The following is a 12,158-nucleotide window of genomic DNA, read 5'->3' as shown; positions in this document are numbered from 1 at the left end:
AGTAAATAACCTACAGTTGGTTTTTCAAATCAGTTCCTTCTATTGACTAAAGCCATATACTGTTGCTTAACTTGAATATGTTATTCAAGTACATTTTGTATTCCATATTTTGACATTTTGTGCACTCAAAATTCCTTTAAAATGTAGTGCTGATTTCAAAAAATAAATATCTAAGATTGTTTTGAGGGTGTAGTAGAAAATTTTTTTTTTGCAATGCAATATCTTTTTGTTTTTGGAGTCTGTTTAGTTTTTTCAAAACGTTTAAAAAATTTTATTAACATAAGTATTTTTATTTATCTTTAAATATTATTAACAAATTCATTCTGGATTTTAATATTTTTAGTTTATTCTAACGAAAATTATTATCTACGCACAGTAAATAAAGCTATACAGAAGATTGACATGTTTTCAGAGGTATCTCTTACCAATTTTTACTTTCCTATTATCATAATTCTAGAACTATGCTGCAAGAAGGGAAGGTATGGTAATCAGTTAAAAAATGGGATATGGGTTCTTTTTGCATTTCTTGACGTTTCATGACCAGAGATCCCTAAAAACAAAAAAAAAAGTGGGGGGGGGGCAATGTGCATACATAAGTATGTGCATTGGTGTGTTTGAAGCTTAATAACTTGTCTGAATAAATCGATTTTGATAAAATTTTGTATAGTGTGTTTATGGGGAAATCTGTTGGTAAAATTTTAAGGTCAATATCTTCAGTAGAGGGTTTGGAGTTGATTTTCTCTCATTTTTGCAAACATAAACCCACTTTATATTAAGCTCAATAATGCATACTTATTTATTCCTGCCCAAAAGAGAAATCTTAGATAACTTTTTCATGTATAATTATTCTCTTATATAAAAGTAAATAACAGATGCCAGGAAAGTAGAACTTTATTGCGAGATTTTTTTTAAAAAATGGTATTGAATTATGAAAATTCTGTTTAGTTCATGGGGAGACTTTGAAACAGTTTACAGATTTTATTGTAGTAAGATTAATTTCAAACCAATTTTTGTGATCATATTTAATTTTTAAATTAAATAAAAAGAAAAAGCCGTAATAAGAAAGGGAGTTCAACAAGGATGTTCCCTATCTCCATTACTTTTTAATCTTTACATGGAACTAGCAGTTAATGATGTTAAAGAACAATTTAGATTCGGAGTAACAGTACAAGGTGAAAAGATAAAGATGCTACGATTTGCTGATGATATAGTAATTCTAGCAGAGAGTAAAAAAGGATTTAGAAGAAACAATGAACGGCATAGATGAAGTCCTACGCAAGAATTATCGCATGAAAATAAACAAGAACAAAACAAAAGTAATGAAATGTAGTAGAAATAACAAAGATGGACCACTGAATGTGAAAATAGGAGGAGAAAAGATTATGGAGCTAGAAGAATTTTGTTATTTGGGAAGTAGAATTACTAAAGATGGACGAAGCAGGAGCGATATAAAATGCCGAATAGCACAAGCTAAACGAGCCTTCAGTAAGAAATATAATTTGTTTACATCAAAAATTAATTTAAATGTCAGGAAAAGATTTTTGAAAGTGTATGTTTGGAGTGTCGCTTTATATGGAATTCAAACTTGGACAATCGGAGTATCTGAGAAGAAAAGATTAGAAGCTTTTGAAATGTGGTGCTATAGGACAATGTTAAAAATCAGATGGGTCGATAAAGTGACAAATGAAGAGGTATTGCGGCAAATAGATGAAGAAAGAAGCATTTGGAAAAATATAGTTAAAAGAAGAGACAGACTTATAGGCCACATACTAAGGCATCCTGGAATAGTCGCTTTAATATTGGAAGGACAGGTAGAAGGGAAAAATTGTGTAGGCAGGCCACGTTTGGAATATGTAAAACAAATTGTTAGGGATGTAGGATGTAGAGGGTATACTGAAATGAAACGACTAGCACTAGATAGGGAATCTTGGAGAGCTGCATCAAACCAGTCAAATGACTGAAGACAAAAAAAAATTCACAAAAAACTTACTTATAAAAAACAGAAAATGATCATCAGAATAAAAATTTGTAAAATGTTATTGTTAAAATAACTTATATGGGAACAGAAATTTATCATAAAATTTAAAAATATTCCCACAATTAAAAATCTAAATGTACTAGAGCTAACAATAATTTGACACAATATTTAATAAATTAAACATTTTTATTAATGCACACTGAATTGTTATTTTATTAACTTCACATATTTAATTTACTACCTTTTCATATGTATTTATTATTTTTAATCATTATTATAACCCTTAAACAGATGTAATTTTTATTACATAATCTATTTTTATTTTGTGATACTACCCTTATTAAGGCTTTACCACAGTTTCATTGATCCATCTAGACAACTGATGGGGCAGTTCTTTTTTTATCAAAGTAACAACACAGTCACTTTTGACAAGATTTACGTATGCATTAAATAAGATCAGAATAAATATTTACTATTAATAAAACTACCAGCAAACTAAGTAGTAATTTATTTAGTAATGCAAATGATTCATTAAATGAAAACAGTGCTAACCTGCAACAGTAATAACTTCGGCAACAACTGCTTTCTGGTGATCAGAATACTGATCTCTTACTTCAACGTATTCTGCATTTAGATCTGTTAGGCGTTGGTTACGGAATCTTACACCACTTTTATTTGTATCCAGTTGTGTATATTTTGAATTTCCTCGTATCACTTTTTCATCCTAAAATATTTTAAAAAAAAATATATATATATATATATTTCATATGCATACACATGCACGTGCATGCACACATACATGAATATTTACAGTAATAAGAGAACTATAAGCTAGAAATGACTTCTTTTTTTTAAACAGAAAACCTAAATAGCTATTGTGTTAAGTTAAAGAAAACTCATAAATTTTAAATATAGTGTTCAACTAAAGAAGCCCCATCACTTAGTTTAGTCTATAAATAACAGTTTATTGGCAAACACTTATATAATAATTTACAGAAGGTATTGAAAATGATGTCCAAACACTTCTATGTACTTATCAACAAGTTTAACCACGTTCCTGGCTATTCTTGTAGCTGTACTCAAGATCATCTATTTCCTGGTTAGCACTGGTAAAGTTTGTCTTCAATTCTTGCAGGGTGTGTGGAATGCTCCTATAAACAATTTCTTTTAAGTAACTCCACAAAAAGATGTATAGACTAGTCATAGAATCTTGGTGGCCAAAATTCTTCCACCGAAAAAATCCTGTACCCCTTAGCACCTCCATAGTAGAGCAAGCTGATGCTATCCTGTTGCAAACAGCAGTTATGCTTATCCTCTTGCAGTAAGGCTATGAACTGTTGGATAATTTCTTGGTAGATGACAACATCTACAGTAAGAATCTAAGAATCCTAAGATATAAAAATAAGATGATCGTTAGATCAACTTATTTATAATTTTATTTTAATCTCAATAATCTTATTTCAGTTTCTTTAGAAATTGGATCTTTCAGAAGCTCAATAGTAGTAAGAAGAACAAAGGTGGAGCGCACTGGATACGATTTAAGCAATCAGCCTCAGAACAGATAATTATAGAACAATGATGAAGTAATACTACTACAATGAATTAAAATATCTTTCATTCTCACAATAATTTTTTTTAATTTACCTTAAGAGTAACTCTGAAGAAATAACCATACTGAGAATTTGATTCTAATTTAATAGCTTTATGAGGTTCAAGAGACAAGTCTCTTGCAACTCTATTTAGTTGACTTTTTATTTCATCCTCAATTGAATCCATTCTTTGGCGCATAGCTGAAAATCAAATTAAAAAATAACTATGTCAATAATATGTAAGTTCTCAAGAAGCAAAACATTTTTTCAAAATGTCAAAAATGGGTTGATTACAGTCAACAGTTTTAAAATATAACTGAAGCAATTGTATAGTTAGAACTATTCATTATTTCCATTTATTTAAACACCTGTACAAAATTCATAGAAGAATATTTACTAGTACAAAGATTTATTTTACTATTTAATGATATTTTCAATATGTGTGTGTGTGTGCTATTGTTACAAAAGTAAACTTCTACAGGAAGTTCTTCCTGTTCTTCCTTCAACAGGAATGAGAAGTAAACTTCTTAGGAAGTTCTTCTTTTAACTCCAATCACACTACACTTTTGAAAGAAAAAATCCAAATCCAAAATCCAAATGTTTTGGATTTTGGACTTTTTTGGACACTTGGTCCTGTCAATTGCAATCAAAAGGGAAGGTACACAACTAGATGTTACAACAGTCCTAAATCCAAAATTTCAACATTCTACAGCTAATCGTTTTTGAGTTATGGGAGACACACACATATGTATGTACGTACAGATGTCAGACCAAAACTAGTCAAAATGAATTCAGGGATGGTCAAAATGGATATTTCTGTTAGAATCTGAAAACTGAATTTTTTGCTATCACAATACTTCCTTTACTTCATACAAGGAAGTAAAAAAGAAATATATAAGTTCTTAATAATTTTTTTATAATACTGTTTCAAATTATTTCAATTACTCCTTGATCTTTTACATGTTACCACTGTGCTCATAGCAGAAACTGACAGACTGTTCTGATATCACACTTATAAATACAGGCCATGTCATATGAATTAGCTACCTCTATACACATGTATCACAAAGTTCACCCAGGACTTCCATAACCTTTTCTACTCATGAGAATAATGGAAAAAGTTTGTATAAACATATGTCCTAAAATGCTTCATTTGCAAGTTACAGCTAGTGAAAGATTTTGCTCAGATTTCAGCTATCCTGGTGAAATGAGGTTGTACTGACATTTTTAGGACATTAATAAAGGAAAATTAGCGATTTTTATGGTTTTTCACCAGAAAAATTGAATAAAATAGGTCCCAGAACTGTATCTGCAGTAGTTTTTGAGAAACCTATAAAAATCATAAAATTGGGGTAAAAACCCCATGTTTTGTTTGACGCACAATAACTTTGTTAAAAGGGTAATAAACACAAAGAAAAGTTAGAGAAATTAGAGTCTTATTTAAAAACAGTACAGTATACCAAAATTCATTATATATACCAGTTTATAATAAATATTCAAAAAAGCCCACCATTTTCATAGGCACGATTATTTACTCTTTTGTTACTCTTTTTAGGTCTTTAGGGCTTAAGTGGCTCAGCAGCATCCATAATGTGGACCATTAATTCATCACGAGAATGTATTTTTCTTTTGTACACAACATCTTTCATCCATCCTCAGATGTAAAAATCTAAGATATTAGATCAGGCAATCTTAGTGGCCAGAATGTGGACCTCCATGACCAATCCGTTTCTCAGGGAAATGATAATTTAAGTGAGTGGAAATGGGACAAGATAAGAGGAAGCGTGCCATCATGCTGGAAGTATACTTTTCATCTCAGTGCTAGAAGAACACCTTCAAGCAGCTACCGTAATTCTTCTTGAAGAAAGTGCAAGTAGACCTCAGAATTTAAGCGGCCAGGTAATATGGATGGTCCAAATAACTGATTGTGAAGGTCGCATCATACCATACACTGATGCTAAATAGATGTTGAAAATTGTCTTCCACAGTGACATGAGAATTTACTTCTGCCCATGTATGCTCATTGCGTAAGTTGCTGACACCATCTTTGTTTACCTCGTCAGTAAACAAAACATACTTTTAGAGTTATCGACTTGTATTTCACCAGTTGCAGAACTCCAAATGAAGCAGACTGACTCCTAGAAGTAGATGTTGAATTGGCTGTTTATGATAAGGACCAAACTTGTTTAAATGTTCTCCAGCCATCAAATGTGAAACTCTGATCCTCTTAGAAAGACATCGTGTACTGATGCCTAGACTGTGTTGAACTGTAATGATAATAATTTCATCAATTCCAGAATCGTGTTGGACAGACCATTCCATAGCTAGTACGAATACTACATAATGAACCCAAAGATACCATAAAGTTACGCTAGTTGTTTTGGGATCGGGAAATGTACTTCATTTCCCGATCCCAAAACAACTATTGCAACAGCTGTAGCATTACCATTATGCACAACTAAAATGAATATCATATCAGCATATTCCTCTGTTGTAAATAAGTATGGCATTACTTCAAATCGATTACGTTCAAACTAAAATTTACAGAAAACCTTTGCTAACAATAGCACAGTTCACAGTACCCAACCTTACAGAAGGATTTAAACACTAATAGAATATTGCACATTGTTGATCAGCTGTTATTTTTATTGCCAACTTTGAAATAATTTTTCAAATAATTCATTGTATTTCTGTCATAAATAAAAAAATTATAATCTAAATAATTTTTATTTTACAATTGTTCCAATTTTTTTCAAATTTTTTAATGGTGTCATTTAACTGTACACTTTGTTTTTAGAATTTTTCATATCACCAAAAAAGAATTTGGTTTTTGTTTGTTTACATTACATAAGTACTTTTCTAACAAATGTGTAATAGTAATGTACTGTTTTAAATAAAATTCAATTTTTTTTAACTTTTCTTTGTTTCATATTATCTTACACAATTTTGTTCAGAATTAAATTCTCTACAAGTTTTGCTTAAAAGTTTTATGTGTTTATTACCCATTTACAAAGTTATTGTATGTCAAACATAAAAAATGGGTTTTTTACCCAACTTTATTGTTTTTCACACTGGATTTCTCAAAACTACTGCAGATATGGTTCTGGGACCTATTTTAATCTATTTTTCAGTTGCTAAACCATAAGAAATGACTAATTTTGCCCCTTAATTACAATCCTAAAAATTTCAGTTAAGACTTAAGTTAATGAATTAATTTCAGTTATGAGGTCAGAGAATTTCATACCTCATTTCATCGAGGTAGTTGAAATCTGAGCAAAACCTTTTACTAGCCATAACTCACAAACAAAGCATTTTAGAATATATGTTTATATAAACATTTTCCTTTATTTTCACAAATAGAATAGATTATGAAAGTCCTGGGAGAACTTTGTGTATGCCTTTCCTGTCCGATGTAGAATTGTAAATTACACTCCATAATTTTTCAAATAATTCTTTAATAGTTTTAGTATAATTCACGCTGTAATCCTATTTAAACACTTTTATAAATAATTTATGAAAACAATGCAATTGGGAATCAAAATTGTAAGTACAGTAAACAGCCATCAATAATTTTAACCAACTTACTTATTACCCTAGAATCATATTAACCACAGATGTGGGAATATTATATAACAAAATGATTTATCAAGACTTAATAGTAAAATTAAAAGAACATACCAGGGACAGAGGGATGAATTAGTAAAATTAATACTTACTTTGTAAATCTTCATCAAATTCTGATTTGATGAGAAATTCACCACGATCAACAAAATCCATATCAAGAGTAGTTTCAATCATCTCTTGAAAATTTTTCATATCACCCAATAATTCTTCAATAGGATCAATTAATATTGCCTTTACAGTTGGATGAGGTTCTTTATCATTTTGATTTTTTAATGCCTCTAATAACATTGGTAATCTTTGAACCGCTTGATAAATTCTGAAGAAAAATAAACATAGTAACTATTACATTTAAAATATCTATAATATTAATGTATACACTACCCTATTTAAATGCAATCATTTACACATAAATATGTTTAATCTACAACATATTTATGTCATAAAAGACAGAGATGATAATATCAGACTGCTATAGAGATCAATAGAGAGGTGGCATGACACAAATTTATCCTTTATGCTAATTATTATTATCATTCAGTTATAAATGACTCATCCATGTCTTAATTTCTAATACCTCAAACATGCAGACAAAATTAAAAAATTAAAACAGAACGCACATCAAAACTGCTTAGTTTACCCAATTTTAGACGCAAAGCTTCAACTAGTATAAAATGTAAAGTAATTTCTTGCACTTATTCTCCTCTATGTAACTATATCAGATTAATCTTATAAACACCCAATTAGTCAATTATAAATGTTTCATGCAAATAATTGTTACGAAACAACACAATTTTTCACGGGTTTCTTCACATCATATGGCGCATGTAATTTATATATGTATATATATATATACATTAATTCTGTTAAATAAACAACCTAGAACAGAATATTGAGATAAGACATATCTACCTTAAAATTTTCATGGAAGTACTTTTGCAGGATCCTGCATACTCTGTCATGATTGAAATAATTCTATTATTACATAATAAAAATACTAAAATACTGAAAATTGCATATTAATTTAAAAACATGCTGCTATCTGTTGCAGTTTTTATAAGACCATCTCCCTCAAATATTGTCCGATGGTTTATTTAATTGAAAATTTGTTTGTGCCACATTAAATAAACTTAATTTATTATTTTTATAATATTCAAGAAGTCTAGTTTTAAAGGATCTACTTGTTTTTCCTATATAAATTCCATTACAATCATTACATTTAGTTTTATAAATTCCATCACATTATTTTATTATTATTAGTTTTTTTTTAAATATTCTTTTATGTGGTTATTAGGCTTGTATGTTGATTTAAATATTTCTTTATTCTAAGTTTTAGTTATGTTTTCAATGTTATTAGCATATAAATATTTTATGAATTTTTTCATTCTTTTGTGTCTTATTACACTGGCTGTGAGGTAGTTATTTTATTATTGTGTTTTGATAGTTGTTTTTTTATAAATATTATTAATAAAAATAGTATCATATCCATTTTCAACCACTATAAGTTTTATGATGTTATTTCATTATTTAACTTTTCTTTGTGTGTGTATTTGATTGCTCTATTAATCATATTTGTACAAGTGTAAATTTTATGAGATCAAGGGTGATTTGATATTTTTATGATTTGTTATATTATTAGATGTAGGTTTTCAATATACTGAACGTTTTCAATATAACGTTCTATTATCTATTTCCCATGTGAATTTTAAAGTTTCATTATAACAATTTAATTGGTTTAATATTTATGTTCATTATTTATTACCAGGTAACATATAATGAGAAAATCATCAAATACAATGTCAATATTAAAACTTTATGCATATAAAGTTGGATAAACTTGGATGCTGTGTACTAATTTACTCTCAAAAGCCTGTAAATATATATCTGACATAATTGCTGATAGTGGAAATTCCATAAGGTATTTTTTTGTGTATGATGAATTAAATTCAAGATAGTTTTGTTGACATATATTTCTTATAATAGTGATACCTTTAATAAATTTTGGACCAAGAAGATCCAAAATCTAATTTGATTTTTTAGATTTTTACTATTATTTTTTATTATGCAATAAAGGAATTATTTCAAACATGACTGAGGATGCAAATCCCACAAAAGTACTTCCATGAAAAATTAAGATAAAATATGTCTTATCTCAATATTCTGTACTAGGTGGTTTTTTTAATAGAATTTAAATATAATTTAACAGTACAGAGGAATAATATGAATCTTAAAAATAGTAATTACAAAAAATAATGCAAATATATAAGTATTTTTAATATTATATGACAAACCACCAGAACACAGTAATTGGATAAATTAAACTTGTCATTCTAATTTCCTTGTAGGATCCCACATCTGCAGTTGGTAGGGAATTCTATAACTGCATTAAAACATATTATATAATTTGTCAATTTGTTGAAATTGTGACAGTACAGGAATAATGTCACATCATGATGTGACAGAATTTGCATATATGTTCATAATAAATTTCATAATATTTAAAACAGAAAACAATTTTGACATATTATAAAATGAATGTTTTAATGTAGTTATAGAATTCAATGCAAACTGAAGATGTGGGATCCTGTAAAAATTGATTACTGGAAATTAACCTTTGTAACATGTTCTTGGATTGTTGATATCTTGTTTAGTTTTCATGTTTTATTTGAGTGCAACGTGTTTAAGTGTTAGTAGCGATTTTTGTAATGTGCGATTTGCAGAAGGAACAATATAACGTAAAATTTTGTGTGAAACTGGAGAAAACTTTCAGACACATTTCAACTTTTGAAACAAGCTTATGGAGATGATGCTCTCAGTCGTAAGCAATGTTACAAATGGTTTTCACGATTTAAAAGTGGTTGTCAATCAATTGAAGATGACCCTCGACCAGGAAGGCCTTTGATTTCAACTGATGACACCCACCTTCAGAAAATCAACTATTTGGTACGTGCAAATCGCCAGTTGACTGTCAGAAAATGTGCAGAAAAGGTTAGCATCTCAATTGGATCATGCCGTGATAGTTTGACTGAAAAATTGAACCTGCATCCAGCTGCAGCAAAGTTTGTTCCTCATCTGATAACCAAACAGCAGAAAGAACATCGAGTGGACATTTGTCTGCAACTTCTTGAACAAACTAATGATGATGAAACATTATTCATGCAAAGGATCATAACCAGAGACAAAAGCTGGGTTTACAGCTACAACATTGAGACAAAGGTTTAGTCATCAATATGGATTGGCAAAGGATCTCCAGGCCCCAAGAAAGCACGTAAGTAACAATACAATGTCAAACTGATGCTGTTTTTTATTTTATTTTAATGAAATTGTGCATTTTGAATTCTTGCCTCAAGGTGAAACAGTCAACCATGCCTACAATCAAGGCATTTTACAATAGTTATGTGAAAAAATCTGCAACAAGAGACCAGAGTTGTGGGGAGACATCTTATGGTTCCTTCATCATGACAATGTGCCCGCACACTCAGCTTTATACCAAAAATCAGATGACTATCCTCCCTCAGCCTCCCTACTCACCAGACGTGGCTCCCTCCAATTTTTTTTATTTCCAAAATTAAAATCTGTGATGAAAGGAAACTGTTTTGAGACTACTGAAGAAATTAAAGCAAATTCGTCATGGAGCTTAAAGACCATTTCAAATGAAGCTATCCAGGAAGGCTTCACGAAGTGGAAACACTGCTGAGAAAATTGTGTGAATAGAGGAAGGGACTATTTTGAAAGGGGAAAGGGGACCACTGTGTAAAATTAATAATAAAGAATAAAATAATTAAGTTTTTGTTATTTTCTGAACAGACCCGTATCTATAAAATATAAGTATGAAAAAATAATTTAAAAAGTTAGCATGTACATATTTATAAGACCTTAAAATACAACTGACCTATAACAATCCTGCATATTTGCTTTTTTCCGCTGTACACGTTTTGCAAGAGACTGTAGATCAGGGATTCTGCGCAAATGATCTTCATATAAACACTGCCGTAATTCAGTATCTTGTACTAAACATTCTACAACATCGTGACGTTCAATAATAGCAGGCTTATCTTTCAAAGGCTGTTTTACCCACTGTGACAGTAACCTGATTAAAGTGACACATTTGTCAAATAAACTTCAATTAGTTTCCTTCTTATGTTTCATTCAAATTTTTTACCATTTAAATGAACACATACAATTCTAAAATACTATAAAATCAATGACAAAACTATTATTGCAACATTAATAAGCATAGTATAAGTTCTAACTTAGTATTATAAAATTCTCATTATATCAGATTTTCAATTATATTTGAAACAAAATAGTATTTAAAAAACAAAACAATAATTATAATTAAAGAAGATTAAAAATCTTTTGAACCATACCAATCAGTTTAAAAATTATCTTTATTAAATCTAACTAAGATGATGAAGACAGTAAATAATTTCTAGAATCTATAATCAAATGTAGAAAAGTATAGAGGGCAAGAGGCTGAAAATAAGAATAAAATACCATGCGTTTCAAAATGAATATGGGGGTTTTAATGTTACATAATATTTTATTAATTTTACTTTTTTTACAAACAGTTTTTCCTGTAAGTATTCAATGTGAGCACCATTAGTCACACATCCAGCAATAGGAGAGTTCATCCCATACTTTAATCAGCAAGTCTGGAGTAATTGATATGACAGCTGCTTCAATCCTGTCTCAAGTAAAATAGGTAAGCTGGTAACAATGATACATACACTTGATCCTTTACAAACCCCCACAGAAAAAAATCAGGGTCAGATCGGGGGAACATAAGAGGCCACGGCAAACAAGCCCTATCAACTGCTCCCTGGCAACCGATCCAGTGGTCAGGAAGAATTTCATTCAACCAATGATGTACAGTTGTTGTGCCATTGTAGAGGTAGACCACCTCTTGTTGCCAAACAAGAGGTGGTCTACCTCTACAATGGCAGTCTACCTCTACCACATACTGCAGT

At 29.9% G+C, this 12,158-nt stretch overlaps 1 protein-coding gene and 1 long non-coding RNA gene across 2 annotated transcripts in view; one reads left to right on the top strand and one right to left on the bottom strand.

Annotated features, from left to right (window-relative positions):
• Positions 1–3,573, top strand: part of LOC142327620 (uncharacterized) — a 31,573-nt gene extending 28,000 nt beyond the window's left edge. The window contains exon 3 of the long non-coding RNA XR_012757032.1: positions 3,443–3,573. This is a non-coding gene — a long non-coding RNA (uncharacterized LOC142327620). The remainder of the gene's footprint in view (positions 1–3,442) is intronic.
• Positions 1–12,158, bottom strand: part of spel1 (DNA mismatch repair protein spel1) — a 46,509-nt gene that overhangs the window by 19,290 nt on the left and 15,061 nt on the right. Inside the window, exons 9-12 of the mRNA XM_075370827.1 lie at positions 11,081–11,278; positions 7,284–7,507; positions 3,623–3,768; positions 2,531–2,702 (exon numbers count right to left, since the gene is read on the bottom strand). Coding sequence (XP_075226942.1) covers positions 2,531–2,702; positions 3,623–3,768; positions 7,284–7,507; positions 11,081–11,278 — 740 coding nt within the window. The remainder of the gene's footprint in view (positions 1–2,530; positions 2,703–3,622; positions 3,769–7,283; positions 7,508–11,080; positions 11,279–12,158) is intronic.

Source organism: Lycorma delicatula, chromosome 7, assembly GCF_047948215.1.
Source record: "Lycorma delicatula isolate Av1 chromosome 7, ASM4794821v1, whole genome shotgun sequence".
NCBI classification, from domain to species: Eukaryota; Metazoa; Arthropoda; class Insecta; order Hemiptera; family Fulgoridae; genus Lycorma; species Lycorma delicatula.
This window is presented reverse-complemented; position numbering and strand designations above follow the sequence as displayed.